Source organism: Protopterus annectens, chromosome 12.part0 (assembly GCF_019279795.1).
Source record: "Protopterus annectens isolate FY-2018-M chromosome 12.part0, PAN1.0, whole genome shotgun sequence".
NCBI classification, from domain to species: Eukaryota; Metazoa; Chordata; order Ceratodontiformes; family Protopteridae; genus Protopterus; species Protopterus annectens.
This window is the reverse complement of record NC_056746.1, coordinates 283,757,176-283,780,461: the sequence shown is the minus strand read 5'-3', so window position 1 is coordinate 283,780,461 and position 23,286 is coordinate 283,757,176. Positions and strand designations below refer to the sequence as shown.

Sequence of the window (23,286 nt, the reverse complement as noted above, 5' to 3'; positions counted from 1 at the left end):
GCAATTACTGAAGCCAGGCATTTTGTGAATACTCTGGGCGCAGTAGATAAGCCAAATGGCAATGCTGAGGATTGATAATGCTCTGGCCCTGCAAGAAATCTGAGGTATCTTCTGCAGCTGTGTCTGATAGGGACATGCAGGTATGCCTCCTTGAGGTCCAGAGTAATCAGCCAAGACCCCTTGCCCAGCATGGGAAGGAGTTGCTGTAGAGTCAGCATTTTGAACTTTGGTACTATGAGAAAAGTGTTTAATGCGGACAAATCCAGTATTGGTCTCCACTGAGTTTCTTTTCTTGGAACAAAGAACAGTCTTGAGTAGAACCCCTGGCCTTGTTCTTGTTGTGGCACTCTTTCTATTGCTTTTATCTGAGCAAGCAGAGAAATTTGCTTTATAGCCTCTGCCCTCTGGTTTTGTGGTAGGTTTGGCATGCCCTGTTTTCTGGGTAAGGTGTGAAAATGGAACCTGTAACCTTGGTCTATAATGTCCAAAATCCATTTGTCTTTTGTCAATCTGTGCCAATTGTCTGAAAACAGAGATAATTTTCCGCCCAAGGGTGCTTCTGTTTGCTCCTTGGTTGGCGGTCGTAGAGGAAAGTCATTGAGATTGTGTCTGAGGGGCGGGGGAGACCCCTGTGTCACTTCTTTGGTTTGCTGGCTGCCATTGTCGTCCCCTGTAAGAACCTCTGTATTGTCCCCTTCCTCGACCACGCCTGTTTTTACCCCTTTGAAATTTCTCAGGATTAGGAAAGGACCAGTTCTTTGAAGGCCAATTCCTGCTGAATCTGGGGGGCTGAACTGGAGGAAATCTTTGACCGTCTGAACTGATTTTGCTTTTTCCTCGATGGACTTTAACACATCTTTAGCATTAGCACCAAAAAGCTTGTTCTTTTCCAAGGGTGCATCCAGAAGTTTTGCCTTAACATGATCTGGCAGAGGCTGTTCTTTTAACCATGCATGTTTGCGAATGACTGCCCCTGTCATAGCTGCCCTACATGAAGCTTCCAATGCATCATATCCACACTGCAGAAAGTGATTGCTGACTTGCTGAGAATTATGCACAGCTTCCTGCAAAGACTTCCTGTCTAAACGGTCAGGAGAGGCCAATGTTTTCTGTAAATCATCTAACAGGTAATCCTGATATTGTAACATATGAAAAAGGCAATTCAAAGCTCTCATAGATAAGGTAGTGGGGATGTGTAAACCTTTTTCCCCCATCTCTCTAATGACCTAGCTTCCCTGTTGGAAGGCAAGGGATTTTTAGAGGTGGAAGCTGAAACACCTTTAGGCCCCTGTGAAATAGTTTCCAAATCAGCAGTATGGGCCCTGAATAAATGGGAATGAGTTTCTGGGACCCTGTAATACCTGTCTGACTTGGCTGGAGCAGGAGGAAGAGAATCAGGGGTAGCACTAGAGTCAGAATACAAATCATCCAGAACATCAAGTACAGGAGGAATAGCTAAGGGCCTGTGCTGAGGCTTCTTAAGGAAAGTCCTAAGGCGTTTCCTAGAATCAGAATATTCCTGACCTTGCCACTTGAAATGTTCCCTCATGGTGTGCAGAACTTCCCCAAAAGAAATATCCTCAGGAGGGGAGGCCGAAGGGATGGAAACTTATGCATCCGAGTCCTCATAGGTCTGGAAGAGCTCTTCCTGGCTATCAGAGTGGACAGAGCTCTCAGAGTCTTCATCTGAAGAAGTAGGGTCAGAGGGTTCAACCCGGGGCCTTTTATCAGGAGGAGGCTGGGATGCTCTCTCAGGATGGGCCTGTGAACCTCTAATCATGGAAATTAAATCAGCAGCCATGGACATAATTTGTGTCTCCGGAGTCGGCTGAGGTAAGGATTTAGAAGTAATATGCTTTGTTTTGCTGGCTGCCTTAGCCCTAGTGTAGGCCTTAATAGACATGGCCATAGGAGGCCTGGCAGCTCCACGTGCAGGAGTGACCTTGTCTACAGCAATGGTCTCGGGCATTTCCTCGGATTCGGTATCCGGAGGAAAATCTATAACTGGCGTCGGAGTAATGTCTGGAATCGGAGTCGTCGGTAATGCGGTGTCTTCGGTTCGGAGCGGTGGAGAGACTGTCTCAGAGGGAACCGGAGCACTCGCGCTAGGTTTTGGCGTGGAGTCGGAGGTAGACGCGGGCCGAGGATGTCAGTCCCGGTCTTTTCGCTTTTTGGGAGTTTGTGATGTCGGAAGATCCGACGGCATGGTGTAAGCAAATTTATCGCCAAAAAAATCTTCAGCGAACTCCGCCCGGCGCCTGAGAGTGCGCTTGTTGAAGCGAGCACAGGCTACACAGGCCAAGATGTCGTGGTCTGGGCCCAGGCAAGGGAGGCAGTAAGAGTGGAAATCCTTATGAGGTATTTGTTTACCACAAAAAAGACAATTGTTAACTTTTTCAGTAATTTCTGACAACGGCTGAGGCAAGAAAAGGTCCCCAACGGGGTACTTAGCTTTTTTGATGACTTCGGTATCGTAGAATACAGGAGCTGACCGACCGGCACTTGCGAACTGCTTCTGCTTCGGGCACCGCGCGGCAAGAAAGACTGAAGAAAATGACTTTGGAATCCAGCCGACCGAGGGCTGCCTGAGGCAGGACAACCCGCATGTTATGACTGCAGTTGCATTCTTGAAGGACATCTGAGGAGTAGATACATGCTTTGCTTTTGGTTTCTTCTTGACAGGAAACATAGGGCCAACCATGTTACTTATGGCAGCAGCGGCTTCCCCAGGGATGTGCTCACTATTCTGACACAACACAGAAACTTTCAGTTTCTCCCAGGATTGACAAGAGTCTCTCTCTCTCGCTGTTGCCCACTGAGGGGTTCCCAACAGCCATAACAGTGGAGGCTGTAGGTGCTGCATCAGAGGGATCAGGATAAAATATGAGTGGTTTGAGGTACAACAAATGGTCACAGCAGATTCAGTCATCTATCTGCATCTAAGGCAAATTGCTAGTCTGTAGTGGTGGCAAAGGTTGTTTGATTATTTTTGTTTTGTTTTGTTTTTGTGGCTGGAAGAATGACAGACCAAGGGACGAGTTATCTGTTCCATAGTCAAGACAAAAATGGTTCCTTTTTCCCAGCAAAGGCAAGCATAAAGGCTACTTTTTGACAGAAAAATACAATGAAATGCACTTTAAAACACTATGCCAGTCCACAAAAATAAAGGTAAACACTTTCTTTAAGTAAAAATGTTTTCAGTTAATTTAACACCACTTTTAAACTGACAGTCCATTAAAGAACACTCCTAGCTTTAAAATAACTTTCCTGAAGAGGAAAGCAATACATCAACAAAATAAAGAAAATGGAAAGTTTTCCACCACAGGGAACTTGTCTGCCCAGCAAGGGATAGCACAAACCTTGAAAGCTACACAGGAGAATACTCTTCAGCAGCAGTAAAGCTCTAAAGGATGTTACATCCAAACTTGTCTTTTTAGCAGCTCAGCAGGAGCTGCCTCAATCTGGGGGCATGAAAGGTGCCCTGAAGCTTTGGAAGCTACCTGGCTGCTATATCCTTGGCATGATATAACCCATACAACTAAGGCTGCTGCAGCAGTGATGAATATGATGAACATATGCCCTCAACTCCAAGACATTTATGTGAATATTGGTCTCACTGTTTGTCCACAGCCCTTGGGACCATTCTTCCTTCATAATGCCCTTCCCCCGCCCAAATGAGGATGCATCCATGGTTACTGTCACTATTGGTAGTGAAGGATGGACAGGTTTTCACATCTGCATCATTGGAGATTGTAACCACCACTGTAGATGCTTTCTGCATGAGTCTGTAATAATCATCTTGGAGGGGGGATGAATGCAATGTGACCACTAAGTTTAAGGAGCCATTGCAAAATCCTCATGTGGAAGCAAGCTAGGAGTACCATTAGGATTGATGATGTCATAAGGCCTAGAGCTGTCAGAACCAAGTTTGTTGGAGGGGAACTGTTGAGAAGTAAGGACTGGACTGCAGATTGGAAGGTTTGAACTATGTCAGTAATTTCACTTCCACCAGAAAGAATGGTGCCCAAGTGACACCTTATAAAAGTGACACTCAGAGTAGGCTGAAGGTTGAATTTTTCCGAGTATCACTAAAATTCCCAGGAATTAGCAAAGTCATAACAGGCAATCCCTGGCTGCAGCAGAAACTCCATCGAGGAGGCAGTCAAGAGCCAGTCATCTAAGAATGGGAAAATGTTGCATCCCAGAAGTCACAGACTGGCTGCTATGACAATCATATATTTGATGAACACCCTGGGGGCTGGGGTGGAGCCAAATGGCAAGACTCAACTCGTAATAGCTTGCACCTAATCAGAAGTATAGGAATCTGCTGGGCTCTTTACAATCATTATATGAAGGTAAGCATCTTGGAGATCTAGTGAGAACATGAATTCATTCACCTTGAGATAGGGTAGAAGTGACTGCACTGTGACCACAGTTAAATCGGATCTTCCATTCACAGTTGCTCAGGAGGCTGATGCCCAAAACTGTTCTGAGGTCTTGAGTCATAAAACTTTGAATACAATTCTGATCCTTTGTGGTCTGGTGGGACCACCTGGATAGCTCTTTTGATGAGAGCAGGAGAAGTTCTCTATTTCTACAGCTTTTGTCTGATTAAGTGGGATGTCTAGTGACAAGTTTCTTGGCTGGGAAGGGGTATTAAAAATGAAATGGAATAGCTGCTGGATATTATCCCTCTTACCCATTTGTCTCACGTGATAGTCTTCAATAGTGCTGGGTAAAGGAAGAAATGACCACCAACTGCCTTCAAAGATTCTGCGGTCTCATTTCTGAAAATGGCATATGATAAACCTGGTTCTGCAGATGCCCTTGGCCACCTGGCCCGTTTTCAGTGAAGTGGTCACCTCTGTTGCATCTATCCCTTTCTAAAGTTGAGTAAAATTGTTGACATTTGGACTGCCAAAAAAGCAAACAAGGTCCTTGCTGGTTTCTGTTGTAAGATCTCTGTGAAAACTCAAACCTGACTTCGACAACTGAAAGGGTCTTATCATTTTGCCTACTCTTCTGCATTCTCTCTTTCACAGATGGGCCAACCAAAGAAGACCCATCAAATGGGGTATTACTGATGGACGCTTTAAAGTTGTCAGCAAAATCACACAGGTGCAGCCAGGTATGACTTCTCGTGGCTATGCCTGTTCCAGCTGCCCTGGCCATTCCATCCACAGCATTATGCACTAGGGCATGAACAGGTTTGTGATACTGGACGTGGTAATCAAGGTAGCTTCCAGCTGCTTCTTAGACTCCGTGTTAAGTAAGGTGTGCAGAGTAGATAGGGCCTCTTGGGACAAATCTCTCTGAAAACAAATATGTGGGGGATAGTTCAGGGCTCTCAACACAAAGGTGCTTGAAGCATATGCCATCTTCCCTAATCTATCCAATGCCTGGGACTCCCTACCAGGGGGGATGGATAGAGGTAGAGTCTTCAGAATGCTCTCTTTTGGTGTCTGCTACTACAATGATGGAGTTGACTGCAGGAGACTTGGCCATGTTCTGCTTATCTTTTGGTGGCTGAAGAATTTATCTGGCTTTCATGGGACTGCCTCATAGGTGTCAAGTTCCTGCAAGGACATGGCTAAGGCAATCAACTTATCGGCTGACGGGACCATCCAGGATATAGAAGGTGTCATCGCATTAACCTCAATCAATGCTGTCCCATCATGAAATGCGGGGAGGGTCAACAAGCCAGGTCCCCCTCTGAAACATCAATTCTAATACCTCACTGAATGTGGTGTCCTCCAGAAGGGACTGTGAGAATCCCTCTTGAACCTCAGAGTTGGTATCCAAGGTGAGGGACTCTGATAGGGATCATTGAGTGGAACTGCATCCATTGGAGTCAGTGGATCTACTTCCTTGGGAGAGGTGCTTATCCTTTCCAACACCTTAAAAGATTTATCTGAAAATGCCGCTCCATTTGTTGGATCCAGTTCACCCTTCAGAAAAGCATACACACCTGCTAGAGGGACCCCTGAAGCTGTGAAGTTGGAAGGTTCATATGAGGGAACTGGAACAGAGAATTTGAAGGCAGAGCTTAGACCGCATCACTGCAGCTAAAGACAACAGCCCTAACAACAGAACTAAATGTGCTAACCAGAATCCTTGGATCCAAGACTTTCCTGGCTTTGAAGATGCCAGCATCAAATGAGTCAGAGTCAGTCTCCATATCCAAGGTATAGGGTAGGCTGGCCCTGATGCTACAGGTTCCAGGTAAGACATCAGCTCTGAAGTGACAGGAGCTGAAAGACAGACAGATAAGACAGAAGGAACTAGAATTGGGAGCATTTGGGTGGACTCAACCACCTTTCGTTCCAAAGGGGACTGAATGACCTTCATCTCTATCTTTGTCTTCAGAAACTTTTGCATTAGATGGTCCAAATTGGCCTTCTGGGGTAGTCCTACAATAGGTAAAGGTCCTCACTTAAAACTGCAGAGGAAGGTTTAGATTGTGGGCACTGATACAATTTTTCAAAAGCCTGTAATCCCATACAGAGAATTCTATGGTAGAACAGGATCCATGTGTTTCAGATCTAGGGGTGGCATGTTAGTTGGAGCTCGGGCCCTGTGCTCCTCGAACCTCAGGACCTTCAGAGTTGAGGCTGGAGATGAAGATTCATTATTGCTCTTTTTTGGGTCTGAATCCTTGTGTTTCGTGGGCTTCTTTGAAATTTCTTTGATTTAGACAATTCAGGATCTGGAGACAGGGAGAGGTAATCAAAATAAGTTGTTCCTCCTATCTGCTAAGGCTTTAGACCCAAACCCCACACATACTTCACAGCTGACAAACAAATGGGGAGCTTCTAAACAAACTATACAGAGATCATGAAGATCTTGTGGCAGAATTTTATGTCCACACATGAAACACCTTTTAAAGTTGGATTGTTTATCAATCACAGCACAAACATGTTTAATATTAAGTAAATAATATTATAAAACAACAAGTAACTACAGCAAACCACCATTAACACTGAACATGCTAAACTAAATTCTATGAACAACTGCTATTAAATTGGTTGACTACCAACTACAAGATATTACATTTCTACAGAAGACCAGGTCGCTACTAGAGAAAAGGGAGGATCCACTGAGAGAAAAGGGGCTGTTGTCAGGAAAAGTGAAGAAACTTTGATAAAACTACCTTTAAATAAAATAGTAATACAGAGAAAAATGAGAAAGGCTAGCCATAAATATAGACAAAAATACTGTGGTGGAGCACTTAGCTGCTAACCAATCACATCCTTTTGCAAAGGCGGCAAACGAGATCTGAGGTAACTAAGGGAAACGATGCATTACAGGAGGGCGAAACACTTAACCTTGCTACTAAGCTATTAATACGTGAAGTAAGTGGAAATGAAAAGAAAGGGCCACATCACTTTTCAAAACAGCATGTATCAAGGTTGTCTGGGCTGGTCAGGAGAGATCAAGGCCAAGACTAATTTTGACTAGTTTAGTAGACATTTCTGTCACACAGGAAAAGAAGCAAAGGCAGCCAGCATGTTCCGAGTCCATGGAAAGGAAAGGCATCTATTTTCCGCTCTCCTTACGAAAAGAGTAACATCTCTGGGACTGCCAACAGGGAGACCTCACTAATCAGCTATCCATACATAAACATTTCTGTACAAATGCCATTAGGAGTTGCAGACATCTTTTACACACTGAATCTATTACTGTTTTGTTCTAGAAGACTAGGTTTACCCTTCACTTACTAGATGAAAATGTATGTATGCGTCTTATTCTACAGATAAGCATGTTATTTTAAATGACACTTGAGACATATCAGTATTTCTTTGCTCTGTACTGCACTGGACACAATGTACCTTTGCTCTGAGTTTTACACATCCTTTAATATCTATGCACAAACACAATGTTTTCACTCTTAAATCTTGTCTGTAAAAACGAGTGCCCAATGCCATCAGCTGAACAACAAAAAACATTTTTCTGGCCTGTAACGTCAATATTTTGTACAGATAAATAAGGGGACCACAAAATTAGGTTTGATTTTCCTTTCATGTTTAGAGAACTTACCCATCTGATGTCCACCTAAATGCTTGGCAATCTTCTTCAGCAGACTTAGAAAAGACCTCCACTTTATCAGCAACCATAAACGCAGAGTAAAATCCAACCCCAAACTGACCAATTATCTTGCTACTGGTCTCAGCCTGGTTCTGCAAGGCATCCAGGAATGCCTAGGATAAAGAAAAATGTCCAAGAAGCAATAGCACATAAAGCAATGCAGTCATCCAGTTTGGCAAAGATGTACAATAAGTTTGATCATTACCTTGGTAACAGGAAAGTCAACAAAACTGTGAAGCCAAAAGACACTTAAGTACCTCAGACTGACTCGACTGAAGTAGTAAATTTTCAGTGAGCTCTCATACGCAAAGTATACACAAACTCAGCTCATTAGTAAAATTTGCCATCATCAAAAGCAGTACTTTATGAGTGGGAAATTGGTCAGACCCCCCCATGCTTTAGGGACTGTATCCCTGCATATCCCACTTATTATGATCAACGCTGATATCAAAGTATCTTGGGGGCACAGACATTTCTATCACTGCAACAACTGCACTGAAGTATCCAAAGCTGTCTCTCAGCAACTGAAAATGAAAGCAATTAATTACAGTTTCTGATCACAGTCCAACTCTCTTGGTTAAACATGTTATCTATAACACTGCTTTCAGCACTTTCATTGAACTTAGTTACTCATGTGATACAAATCCTAATAGACCATGAACCAAAAAATACTTGATTACTTGAAAAAATCCATCACAAAAGACGGTGATATCCACCCTAACCCAGGCCCTAATAGTGACCTAGGCCCTAACCCCCTCAACGCAGCCAGAAGCCCAGCGGACTCACTTCTTAGATTAAGGTGAAGCATAAGGAGGATCAACAATAAAGTTCACAACTTGCATGCCATGCTCGGAAACCCACTCCCCTGACATCATGTGTCTCTCATAAACATGGCTCAAACCAAGCACTAAGGATGAGGAAATCATCCCACCTGGGTATAACATCCTCAGGGTCGATTGAATAACTAGAAAGGGCAGGGGAATAGCTGTCATGTTCAAGAACTCCTTGAACATCACAATGAATTCACTCCAACCTCCAAAAGTTCCTAACCTGGAACTGATTGCCCTGAAGTTATGCCTAAACAACCAAAAATGTATTAATCTCATAGTAATTTACTTACCACCAGGCAAAAATGTTGAAAACCTAGAACAAACTCTTAGTTGGCTTGCTACCAACTATCCCCAAGAAACTATAATTTTAGGAGATGTTAACATTGACTGGTCTCTCTACTCCGCTCAATCAAACCCTCTCCCCATTAACTTACATGGATTCTCCCAAAATATTCTTTCTCCCACTAGAATTGGACATACCCAACAAAAGGAGAGCATCATTGACTGGATTCTTACTAATAAGGATCCTAACAACTATACCTCAGGGACCCTTCCCAACGACCTTAGTGACCACCTTATTACCTTTATTATAAAACACAAATGTTCAACTACAACCCCCCCCCTAACTAGACTAGTTAGGAACAGCAAGAATTTTGTCCCAGACCAATTTCTTGCGGACCTCAAGGCATGTAACTGGCACATCCTAAAAACTCTACCTTTTGATGAGAGTGTATCATACTTTAATGACACCTTCCTCAAGATACTGGACTCACCTAGGCCTCTCTAAGCCTCCACCCAACCCAAAAACCTTAAGGGTCCACAATGTAGCCCTGTTAGTCCATCTTTTCAAGTCTGTATCTCTTTTAAATTATATATATAACTACTTGCTTGCTTTATTTTGCCTTTAAACGTTAGTGTATTTACTTGCTTCACCTTTGTCCTTGTATTTGTTTATGTAACCCTGTTCTTGGAGCTTTTCTCCCCGGGCCTCCACTGAAAATGGACATGTATCCAGTTGGACTAGCCCTGTCAACAAATGTAAAATAAATAAATTTAAAATGAACAGCAATGTTGCTCTTCAAAGAAAGAAAATAATCAGCAATGACGGGCTTGAGATCCTACTGACTAAAACATGGAATGGGGCATATAAAAGAGAACAATGAATGGCATAATAAACAGTTAGCATTAATAGGTTCATAGGAGGTTACAAGGCTACTGAACCTAGGGCCTTTACAAGCCTAGCCATGTTATACCACTGTTCCCCTTACTGTCCAAGTTGTATGGTCTAGATTTGCAGCGCGAGTCTATGATCAGACCAACTGCCCTTATTCAAGAGGGTCACAGGTGACACCCCAAGGTAAACCTATGGTCTCCCATCCAGTTGTCTAAGTTATGCTTAAATAGGGTGATTGATGAGCTCTGTTTTAAGTGAACTGGGAGTTTGTTCCAGAGGAGTGGCAATCTCTGGGAGACTGTCTCCCCAACATGTCCTGTTAATGTCACCGGCTAGGTTAAGATCCCTAGAGTGAGTGAATCTTGTCCCATTTAATTTGCAGACATGCAGCATCTCCATTAGGGCAGGGTCCAAGACTGCTCTGTAGACCAGGCAAAAATCGCCTCTCAGCAGCCTAGAAGATGCATAGTACTGTGACAGGGCTTTCAGTCTGTCCATGTAGGTCATGTGTTGAAGTCCTTGAAGTTTCTTGGTGAGAAACCTCTGAGGTCTCTCCAGCTGCTGTAGGTGTCTGGTGAGATACATACAGAAGGGAACACTGTACTCTACTAGTGGTCTGATGAGGGATGAGTACAGGGGAGTTATAACATCCTTAGCACTGGATGCGATATCATTACTTATAGGATGTGCAACACAGAAGGCCTTCCTTGCCACTGTGGACACATGGTAACCTGAGTTCAAGTTATCAACTTGTGTTCTAAAATCTCTCACACAGGGTTTGAGCTAAGGGGGGCTACTGTTAATATTGTAATTTGCAGTGACTTCCCCTTTATCGAAAGGGACAACAACACTTTTTTGTGTTTAGTTTAAGTCAGTGGATTTGGCACCAATCATTTGTTTGTGTAAGCCCTTTTTGTAGTATGTCAACACTGTTGGCAGACTCAATGATTGCACCCAGTTTACAGTCATCAGAGAACTTGGTAAATCACAGGCCATATATTTTCACCTGGACTTCTGAGAAACAGATTCCAAACAGTAGGGGCTCCAGCACTGATCCTTGTGGTACACTACTGGTAACTGCTTTGCTGGTAGAGGTGGAATCCCCAACTCTGACTGTATGCATTCTGTCGTTGAGCCAGTTGGCTACCCATCTAGTGACGTATGGGTTAATGTCCAGCTGGATGAGTTTCTTAATGATGCCTGAGTGGGGAGCTGTGTCAAAAGCCTTGGCTAAGTCAAGATAGGCTGTTTTGCTTTCATCTAGGGCTTTGGTGACATTCTAGAAGTCGTCCAATAGGTTTAATGAGCATGATCTACCCTTAACGAAGCCAAATTGGGTTGGGTCAAGAGTTTAGACCCAGAGATCACTGGGAACTACGTAACACACAAAGAAGAGGGAAAGCCCACACTTAGAGTGGCTGCAGGAAAGAAACATACAAGATTTAATCAAGGACTATAAACCTACACTGCAGTAGAAAAGTGACCAGTGAAAGATCACAATCAGGTTAGGAAGGTCAGTCAGCAGAACCGTATATAACATGGGACAGGCCGTAGATCATCACGTCACTACTACTATGTAGAACCTACACAACACTCACTGACTGCTTATGCAAAAACAGTGGCAACTGGTCAATATACATCTCCGTCAACATGCAATATCAGAATAAGCTGGTCTGGATTTTTTCCTTAAAAAAAAATTATTGATTGAACTGTCAAAATGCATTTAGTCAAAAGAAAGGGGGTGAGACCTTCATCTAATGTTATACACAGTGCTTTGGAGGGCTATGACATAAAAGTAACTTAATGAAAATCAAGCCAAACCACTAAACATATATAACTCACATTAAATACAAATCTTTGCAATATATGGATTACTACTGTGAGCTTTATCAAGTCAAAATCACTCTGCACTGTGGTCATTCACCAGACTTCATACCAAGTATTCTACTTAACGGTCAGCTTTTAAAGGCTTCACAGCTTACAAACATGCATTCAAACACAATCCTCATAAATTACTGGTGGTGGCAGTAATTAAAAAGCAAGCATGCCATTTTACATTACACTATGAATCGTGAACTAAATGCATTCAATCCTTTAACTCCAATATCCTTGAAATCATCAAGAAAAATGCACACGCAACACTGAAAATACAACCAACTAAGAGCAAAAAGACTGCCAATATCAAAGGATGAAAACATTTGCTTCTCCTTCCACACTAGGACTTTTATTACCTCCACTACCACCGTCATCACCATCTCAATAAATAATTAACCTCACCTAGATTTATAACAAAAGCTAAACATGATTTATATAGAATAAACAAAAAAGCAGTAACAAATTTATTGGAGGTCTAATAAAAAACGTTTTCATAGAATGAGCAACAGAAATCCAGTCAAATATGGTTGGAAAAGCAAGAATAAAGGATGATCCTTATTGCAATGATCTTGCTGCAAATAAAAAAAAAAGGACACGCAAAGGGTCTGTAATTTACCTTGGATCCTGATCTGGCAATGGTTCCCAGGTTAGCAATTAGTTCGTTTTTAGTCATTCCAATCCCAGTGTCCTGCAATAATGAGGGGAAAAAACTTCCATTAACCACTACTATGTAAATTTCTGCTCTGCTTTCTCAATTCCAACAAGCACAGTAGTATGTCAGCTTTAGATGATCACATCATCTTGTAATCACTCTTGCACCATGAATTTGGAGAAAAACTGCTAATGTGCACACACACACTCTATAATAATGTACAGACCAAATAGTAACTGTAGTTCACACTCCTTTCTCTAATTACTAATATTCCTGGATGTCTTTCCAATGCATCTTTTACATACATTTTTATTTCTCTTGCCCTCAACATCAGAGGTTCACTCACTTCTCACTGCATATTAATTTCATCAAGGGATGAAGGCTGGATAGCAGAATCCCAATGCCAGTATCATACAGGGATGCTTTTTTTGCATACACAATGACCATCAGTTTAAAGCTCTGCAGTCTATACCAGGTCACTATCTTCAATTACTAACATCCACTCCCCCCCATGACAGACAAAAAAGGGTTTGGACTGGCTGGCTCAATCCCTTCTCGCTATAATCTGGTTCTCCAGCACCAAAGCTGATGATGAAACCAGAAGTTATTGGCATCACAGGAGATATCCCTCTACACTACAGGGCCAGATCTTCCAATGCACTTGTGAAATCCAATGACGTTAATGCTTTTTCTTTTCATTAACATTTACTTAAAAAATGGCAAAGCTATTTAATTAAAAAATAGCAGTTATATACTCAACATGAATAACTAAAAGACAAACAAAAGATGTGCAAATACAGACTTGGATTGTAAGTGCCACCTTCATCACTTCAACGACTATGGCCAGAAGGACCTGGACAGAACAACATCCAAAACCCTCCCAGGGTAAAGTTCCTCTCCTTCTCAAGATCTCCGTGAACCCACAGAAAGCAAAACAATTCAGTACAATGAACTTTATGTACATAGACAAGAACGAACACCTACAAAAAAGCCTTCCAGGCCTAGTCAAGGCTGAGGGGGTGGGAATGAGGGTGATTAAGATGAAGACTATAAGTGTCAATCCAGCTCCAGCATACTAGTAAGTACATAATTTTAATATCACAGATTGGAAGTTCCATCTTCAGCAACTTGAGGACAAATTCCAAAGCTTAACTTCTGGGTGGATCCTCCTCATAGAAGAGTACACTTGATGGCAGGATGGCCTGGATCTAATGATCATATACAGCTTATAGTGTTTTGCAAAAGCAGTTAGTGATGCCCACTTAACAAATGCACAAATAACATTCAAAGATGTGTTCATAAGAAAGCTTGAGAGGTAGATACAAGCTCTAGCACAGTGATCACTAGGCACAATCAAAGGTTTGCCATTCTTTTGATAGTAAAACTGCATATAAAGAAAGGTTGTGTAAAATCTTACCATAACCATAGATGTTCCGCTCTTCCATGTTGCAGTATTCTGTACATGGGTTTACTCCACTAGGCACACGTACGTATGGCCAGTATTCAAAAGCTTTCAGTCCTTCTAAGGTGCATGAGATGTCTGACGTGGCTGAGAGAAAGTGGGCCATAAAAGTGACATTGGCACACACCAGCCCTCAAAACTGAAGGCTCCAGTTGGAGCCAGTCCTAGTAAGGGCCCCAATTCATTGGCACCCAAATAGGGAAGTTATTAGTTGACAGGAGGGGAAGGTGGGTAGGAAAGAATACTGCAACATGGAAGAGAAGGACATCTATGGTTATGGTAAGATTTTACACAAATTTTCTATGTCCTTCTATTCCCATGTTGCAGTATTCTGCATATGGGTGAGTGCCAAAGCTCACAGAGATTGGGGTGGTGGTATACAGGCAGATTACAGGAATCCATGAAAAATAGCCCTGGTGAACCCTGCCCTAGATCTGGAGATGTGGTCAAGTTTATAGTGTTTGGTGAAGGTGTGAACAGAAGACCAAGTAGCAGCCTCCAGGACAGTAGGGATATCCAGGCCCTTAAAGAAGGCACCTGAAGAGGCAGTGGCTCTTATGGAATGTATTTAACTGTACCCTGCAGAGACTTACCATGGAATTGGTAGCAGAAGGTGATGGCCTTGGAGATCCAAGTAGAAATAAATAGTTTGTTTGGACACTGCCTTCCCCAGGGCTCTAGGGTGGAAGGATACAAAAAGCTGGTCAGCCTGTCTGATAGACTTGGCATTGTGCAGGTAGAACCTGATTTTTCTGTGTACATCCAATGAATGTAGCACTCTCTTACTATTCCCTTGTGGGGTTGGGTATGGCCTGGTTGAGGGACACGTCATTCACTACCTAGGGCATGAAGGATGTGTTTGTCCTGAGGGTAACCCTGTCCTTGTAGAAAATGAGGAAAGGAGGAATAGCCATAAGGGCTTGCAGTTCTGATACTCTTCTGGCTGAGGTCAGGGCCACTAACAGAACAGTTTTCCAAGTACAATGTTTTAGGGAAGCTTTTATCTGCTGGCTCAAAGGGCGGGAGCATAAGCTTCTCGAACATGTAGTTAAGGTCTCAAGTTGGAGGAGAGGGTTTCCTGGGGCATCTGAGGTGAAGTACCTCTTTAAGGAAGAGCTTGGAAGGAAGTCTGGATGCTAATGGGGGATCCAGCGGTAGGCATGCAGAAATAGCAGACAGATGAGCTTTGACGGATGAGTAAGCCAATCCAGTCTGTAGTAGTTCACACAGATAAGACAGCACTAGAGGGGGTTCGCTAAGAAGTGTGCCCAGCTGTCTTTTATGACACCAAATAGTGACTCTCTTCCACTTTGAAAGGTATAATTTTCTTGTATTTGGTTTCCTGGCCTCCTGCAAGACATTGAGCATGTCCTCATTGTAAAAGTGTCTGAAGGGGATCAGAATCCTATCAGCCACAGGGTTAGGTGTAGAAGCTGCCACTGTGGGTGAATTAGTGACCCCTTGTGCTGTGTGAGAAAGTCCACTCTGGGGTGTAATTTGTGGTGATTGCCCTTGGACAAATGTAGAAGTAAGGGGAACCAGTGCTGTCTGATCCAGTAGGGTGTCACAACAAGATTTTTGGATTGTCCTGCTGTATTTTCAGCAGTAACTTCTGAATGAGTGGGAAGGGGGGATGCATATAGATATTTCCCCTTCCAAAAAAGTGAGAAGGCAGTGCCTGGGGATCTGGTGTCCTGGTGCTAAAGCCAGAAAGTTGCCTGTTGATGGTGGAAGCAACTAGGTCTATTTTAGGTACACCCCACCTGTGGACCAGATCCAGAAAGACATCTATGTGAAGCATCCATTTCTGGTTGTTTGCTCTAGTTCTGTTCAAATAATCTGCCTGGCAGTTGTAGAGATCAGGGATGTAGGTTGCCTGCAGAGTGATTCCCTGTGAGGTGGCAAATTCCCAAAATAAGAGGGCTAGTCTGCACAGCAGGTAGGACTTGGTCCCTCCCTGCTTGTTGATATACCACAGTACAGTGGTGTTGTCTGTGCATATCTGAAGTGGTCCCTGCTGTAGGAAAGGAAGAAAAGCCTGGAGGGCTAGAAGTACTGCACTCATCTCTCTGGCATTGATGTGTTCTAATTTGTGGGGATTTGGCCACTGGCCCTGCACACTTCGGTGGCCGAGAATGGCTCCCCAACCCAGGTCTGAGGAGTCTGTGAGCATGACCTGTACATGGGCTGAGGTGGTTGGAGAGGAAGGCCTGGGTTGTGCTTCACCTGTGCCAACCACCATAGTATTTCCTTTTTTAGGTAGAGGAGAAGGGGCACAATGTGCTCCAGAGGGTGGTTGTACTGCTTCCAGATTGACCGAAGGTACCATTGTAACTTTCTCATGTGTAGCCTTGCTAAAGGAAGCATAGGTATGGTAGCTGCCATGTAGCCCAGTAGTCTGAGGTACTGCCTTGCAGTCAACTCTGTGGAGTGAAGGACAAGAAGGAGATGTTCTGTCAATGAGTTCACTTTGGGTAGGGGTAGGTATACCTCCATGAGGTCTGAGTGGATCCTGTACCCGAGGAACACAATGTCGTGGGTTGGTTGTAGATGAGATTTTGGGAAGTTTATCTGGAATCTCAGTGATTCAAGGAGGGCCACCACAAAGTGGATGCGCCTTTGGAGGGTAACTTGGCTGGCAGCCTGGATCAACATGTCGTCCAGGTAAAGGAATATCTGTATTCTCTTTGTCCTGCAGTAAGCAACCACTGATGCCAAGCATTTTGTGAAAACTCTGGGTGCAGTGGAGAGTCCAATGGGCAAGGCAGAAAACTGCAAGTGAGAGGAACCCACCAAGAATCTAAGGTATTTCCTTTTAGGTGGGTTTTATCGAGATGTGGAGGTAAGCATCTTTTACATCTAATGTTGCCAGGAACCCTTGTGGAATTAGGAGTGGGAAAACAGCTGGCAGAGTCAGCATTTTGAAGGTAGGGACCTTTAGGAAATGATTGAGATTTGAGAGGTCTAGAATAGGTCTCCAGCATCCGCCCTTCCTGGGGACCAGGAAGAGCCTTGAGTAGAATACTCTTGCTTTTGCAGCTGAGGGACTGTCTCTATGGTGCCCAGAGCTAACAGAGTCTGCACTACCACGTGCAAGAGGTGCAGTTGCTGTGAAGGTGGTCGTGGGATGCCTTGTCCTATGGGTGGGGAGATCAAGGACAGGTAGTAAAGTACAGTTGTGTACCTACCATAAATGTAAATGTTCGAGTGTATTCACTGTTGCAGTCATTACTCTTGGGTTATCCTGCTGGCAGGCTACCCTCAGTCGGCCAGAATTCCAAAGTCTAGGTCCGGCGTCGGTTGCTGTTGCCTCTTCCCTGACGTCAGTGCACCAGGGGTATAAAAAGATGCAGCCGATGCCATTTTCTTCCATTTTTCTTGCCCCAGAAGTCAGGTGCTCCCTAATTGGTAGGCTGAAAAAAAAAATGCCAATAAAAATGCATACATAAAAATAACATTTCCTTCATCTATAAGCAAATACACCAAATAGGTTGTATAGGATAGAGAAGTGCAGATAAGTCCCAGCAAAGAAAAGGGGGATGGTGGGTGGGTAACCTGGACTGCAACAGTGAATACACTCGAACATCTACATTTATGGTAGGGTACACAACTGTACTATGTTCGTGTTTCACTGTTGCAATCATTACTCTTGGGTTGAATCCCAAAGCTGAGGTTGGGTGGCTGGACTAAATAGGATTAGGAGAGGCTATGAGGCCCTGCAGAACTGCAGTGGCAAAGCCTGCTCTGGACTTAGAGTAAAGAGGTAAGTGGTAGTGCTTTGTGAAGGTGTGCACTGAACTCCAGGCTGCAGCCTCTAAGATATCTTTGGTTGGTACTCCTCTGAGGAAGGTTGCTGAAGTGGCTGCTGCTCTGGTGGAATGAGGCCTAATGCCCTTAGGCACTGATTTGCCATGTTGAGAATAGCAGAAACGGATGCAATGGCCTATCCATTTAGAAATAGTCTGTTTTGAGATAGCCTTTCCTTGTGAAACTGCAGCATATGATACTAAAAGTTGCCCAGTCTTTCTGAAAGCTATAGTTCTGTCCAAGTAGAAGCGTAACTGCCTGTGTATGTCCAAAGAAAGCAGAATTTTCTCGCCCTTGTTCTGTGGATTTGGATAAAAGGTAGGCAAGTGAATGGTTTGGTTGAGGGCCACACTGGACACCACCTTAGGCATAAATGTAGGGTTTGTCCTCAGAGAAACCCTGTCTGGATGAAAAATGATGAAAGGTTCCACAGCCATGAGTGCTTGTAATTCCGAGACTCGCCTTGCAGAGGTTATTGCTAGGAGCAGAGCTGTTTTCCAGGATAAGAATTTTACATCTGCTGTTGATGCTGGCTCGAAAGGAGGCAGTGTGAGTTTTTCCAACACATAATTGAGGTCCCAGGCCGGAATTGGCGCTCGCCTTGGAGGCCTAATGTTTTTGGCCCCTCTTGAGGTACTGCCATATTAAAGGATGAGAAAAGATAGGTGGTTCCATATTGTAATGGGCTGAAATGGCAGAGGCATGAATCTTAATTGATGAGAAAGAAAGGCCTTTGTTCAGCATCTCAGTTAGGTATTGTAAAATCTGAGGGATATTTGGTACACACGTCAATGCCTTGTTCCTGGTTCCTAGCACAGAATCTCTTCCATTTTTATGCGTAAGATTTTCTGGTACTGGGCCTACTGGCCTCCAAGATAACATCCATACACATTTTTGAAAGAGGAGTGTTCTGAATGGCTACATTATCCGCCATGCTGCCAGATTTAAGGTCCTGAGTTGGCTGTGCAGGATCTGATTGTTTTGTTGGGTCAACAAGTGAGAAGTTTGAGGCAATATCCATGCTGGACCTTGAGATAAGCTCTTTAAGACTGGGTACCAGTGGTGGCGTGGCCAGTCTGGTGCAATCAGTATCATTTATGGCTTCTCTTGTCTGACCTTTAGGAGTACCCTGGGAAGGAGAGGCAGTGGAGGAAAGGCATATACTGTTAGATTTTTCCAGCTGAAGGATAGGGCGTCCACTTTCCATGCTTGCTTGTGATAAATCCTTGTGCAAAATCTCTGCAATTGGCAGTTGTGAGGGGAGGCAAACAGATCTATGTCTGGGCATCCCCATTTCCTTATTATCATGCTGAAGACTTGTGGATCCAGTTTCCATTCGTGGGGATCCATGAGGTTTCTGCTTAGTTCGTCTGCCAGAGTATTTGTTTTTCCTGGAAGGAATTGTGCTTGCAGGTGAACTTGAAAAGCCAATGCTGTGTCCCGTAAGAGTGTGTACCTCCCTGCTTGTTTATGTACCACATGGCCGTAGTGTTGTCTGTCTTTATCAGTAACTGTCCTGGATGAAGCAGGTCCTTGAAAGCTGTCAGGGCATTTTGAACATCTAGCATCTCTTTTTGACTGATGTGAAGATGCATCTGGTTTGCAGGCCATGTGCCCTGAATACATTTTCCTGCCATATGGGCCCCCCAGGCATAATCTGATGCATCCGTTGTCAGTGTCTGTCTGGCTGAGGGTAAACTAAATGGCAGACCCTTGTTGTGGTGACAGGCTTCTGCCCACCACTGAAACTCCTGTTGCAGGCAGGGAAGGAGTGCAATTATTGTCTCCAGGCTGTGGCAATGCTGAGTCCAAACACTTTTTAGATACCATTGTAGTTTCCTCATATGCAGTCTGGCCTATGGAATTAGTACAATGCAGAATGCCATGAAACCAAAGGCCTGCAGGATTTTCCTTGCAGATAAGTGGGTTTTTGTTGCCAATTTCTTGAAGTATTCAGTTGCTTTTGTTTGGCGTGAGATAAGCCATCTGGGCAGTTGTATTTAAGCTTGCACCCAGGAATATTATCTCTTGAGAGGGCACTAGTTTTGATTTCTTTTCATTTACTGTGTACCCCTGGGCAGTTGTATTTAAGCTTGCACCCAGGAATATTATCTCTTGAGAGGGCACTAGTTTTGATTTCTTTTCATTTACTGTGTACCCTAGGCCAATTAGTAATCTTTTTACAAACGCCAGATGCTTTAGAAGAATGTCTTCGTTCTCTGCTTGAATTAGGCAGTTGTTCAAGTAGGGATATATTTGAATTCCTTTTTGTCTGCAAAACGCAATTACTGGTGCTAGGCATTTTGTGAAGACCCTGGGCGCAGTAGATAAGCCAAAGGGCAGTTCAGGGAATTGGTAATGCATTGAGCCAGCTATGAATCTGAGGTATCTTCTGCAAGATTGTCTGACTGGGACATGCAAGTGTGCCTCTTTTAGGTCCAAAGTTACGAGCCAAGCCTTCTTGCCCAGCATGGGCAGTAGCTGCTGTTGAGTCAACATCTTGAATTTTGGAACTTCCAGAAATGTATTTAGTATAGACAGGTACAGTATTGGTCTCCAGGTTTTGTCCTTTCTGGGTACTAGGAAAGGTCTGGAGTAAAATCCTTGCCCCTGCTCTTGTTGTGGTACCTGCTGAATGGCCCTCATGTCCACGAGGGCTGTAATTTGCTTTTGTGCCTCTGCCCATTGATTGTGTGGCAGGTCTGGCATACCTTTTGACCTTGGTAGAGTGTGAAAATGGAACCTGTAGCCTTGGGACACTATGTTCAAGACCCATTTCCCTTGGGTAATCATTTGCCAATTTGATGAAAAAAGTGCTAGTTTTCCCTCTAAGGGGGCTGCCAAAAGAAAAGTGCTTGGATCTGGTACAGAAAAGTCATTGGGACTGATTCCTGTAAGGCTGTGATTTGTCTTCTCCGCTTTTGGAGGTAGGAGCACCCCACTGTTTAGGCCTGTATGAGCCTTGGGGCTGAGCTCTGCCTCTGGGATGCCTGTATCTGCCTCTTTGTGGTCTGTCTGACACTGGAAAGGACCAATTTTTAGAAGGCAAGTTCCTGCTAAACCTGGGTGGCTGTACCTGTAAGAAATCCTTGACTGTCTGCATGGATTTTGCTTTATCCTCCATTTTTTTCAACACCTCTTCTGCTTTAGTACCAAACAAAGTATCATCATGCTGTAATGGTGCAGCTAATAATTTTGCTTTAACATGATCAGGCAGATTCTGTTCCTTTAACCAAGCATGCCTTCTAATAACAGAACCTGTAACAGTGGCCCTGCACAAGGCCTCCAGTGAATCATAACCACATTGCAAAGTATGCTTTCCCACTTGTTCAGCTGCATGCAATAAATCCTGCAATTCGTTGTTCTCTGAACATTCAGTATTTGCCAACAATTTCTGTTTAAGCAGTGACATTAAATATTGCTGACATTTAAGCGTATGAAACTTGACAATTTAAAGCCCTTACAGCCAGGGTAGCAGAAGTGTAGACTTTCCTCCATCTGTCTAGAGCCCTAGAATCCCTATCAGAGGGGACAGGGTTTTTTGCAGTGGAAGCTTTAACCCCTTTGTGACCCTGAGATATAGTTTCTGGGTCAGCAGTGGGTTTTTTATATAGGAATTTATGAGAATCCGGGACCCTGTAGTATATATCTGGCTTAGCAGGTGCAGGGGGTAAAGAGTCAGGGGACAGGCCTGACTGAAAACACATTATCTACAATGTCTAGAACGGGTGGAATAGCAAGGGGTCTGTGCTGAGGAAATAGCAGAAAGTCTCTGAGCCTTTTCTTAGATTCAGAATAATCTTGGCTCTCCCAGTTGAAATGCTCCCTCGTGGTATGCAGGGTTTCCCCAAAAGAATAATCCTCAGGAGGAGAGGCTGAAGGAACGGATTCTTCAGCATCAGAATCCTCATAGGGAAACGGAGTAAATCCTGTTCAGAAGAGGAATCTGAGGAAATAGAAACCTGATCAGAAGAATCATACCCTCTCTCTCTTGCCTAGGCCTCTTATCAGGAGAGGGATGGGAGCCCCTGATCAAAGTAATTAGGTCTTCGGCCATTTTGAGCATCTCTTTTTTAGGCATGAAAGTCTGAGTAGGAGAATGCTGCACTTGTTTCTTTGTCTTTAGAGCTGCTTTAGTCTTTGTCTTTGAAGCTGAAGATGGCTTAATATATAGTTGTGTAGTTCTGAAGACACCCTCAGAAGCCGATGCCTGCTCAGCGGCTCTGGACCCATCTGAGGGAATGATTTCTGAGTGCCCAATACCTTGAGTATCCAGAGGCCCAGTCGGCTCCACGTGGGAGTCAGAAGCGGCCTGTGGCTCTGAGGTAGCGGGCGCCAGGGGCTGCGAAAGCGCCTCACTGAGAACTGGCAAACCAGCGACTGGCCTAGCAGAGGCCTCGTCGTCGGTTTTGGACCACGGATGCTTAATCCTTATCCTTGTCCTTGCGTTTTTTATAAACTCCGGTTGCCAGCTGGTTCGACGGCATTATATAGTTAAATCTTCGGCCAATGTAATGAAATGCAAAATCGAACCGACGCTTAATAGTGCATTGGTTAAATCTAGCACAAAACCGACAGCTAGCAACGTTGTGATCAGGGCCTAGGCAAGGGATACAGTAAGAGTGAAAATCCTTATGAGGTATTTGCTTCCCACAAGAAATACAATTGTTAACTTTTTCTGACATAGGTCTGGAGCAAGAAAAAAAGTTTCCTCAACAGGGTACTTAGCTTTAATGAAGACTTCGGTTCTGAAATTCGGATTTGAAAATCTCAGGAGTCGGCCGACCGGCACTTGCGAACTGTTTTTGCTTCGGGCACCGTGCGGCAAGAAAGACTGAAGAAAATGGCGTCGGCTGCATCTTTTATACCCCTGGTGCACTGACGTCAGGGAAGAGGTGACAGCAACCAACGCCAGACCTAGACTTTGGAATTCTGGCTGACTGTGAGTAGCCTGCCAGCAGGATAACCCAAGAGGAATGACTGCAACAGTGAAACACGATGAACATGTTTTGCAGTATGGACAGGACCCACTTGTCCAAGGTGAGACTGGTCCATCTTGGGAAGCAGTGAGACAGGTGAGCGGACAGTGGTACAGAAGGAGGGGGTGGAGGAGGCAGAGGTGGGCAGATGGTCAGATGCTACCTGCTCTGTCTTGAAAGGGAAGTCTCTGGCTAGAGAGATGGGATGCTCTAGCTGGTGGAGGTCGTTCCCTTGTGAGCTTACACAAGGTCTTGAAGGAGGGGTAGGACGAGAGCGTTTCCTAATAAACTGCATTTTTGCTGGATAGTTTCTTTGAAATGTAAGTATTGGAGAAACCAGCAAATGTTTAAGGTCCTGCATTTCTTTGCGTTTTTGTTACAGAGACTTGAAAAGGTCTGCTACTTTACAACCAAAAAGTGCA

General features: G+C 44.0%; 1 protein-coding gene across 1 annotated transcript in view; it reads right to left on the bottom strand.

Annotated features, from left to right (window-relative positions):
- TRAP1 (TNF receptor associated protein 1) overlaps positions 1-23,286 on the bottom strand; it is a 950,501-nt gene that overhangs the window by 691,075 nt on the left and 236,140 nt on the right. Inside the window, exons 5-6 of the mRNA XM_044089342.1 lie at positions 12,581-12,652; positions 8,038-8,198 (exon numbers count right to left, since the gene is read on the bottom strand). Coding sequence (XP_043945277.1) covers positions 8,038-8,198; positions 12,581-12,652 — 233 coding nt within the window. The remainder of the gene's footprint in view (positions 1-8,037; positions 8,199-12,580; positions 12,653-23,286) is intronic.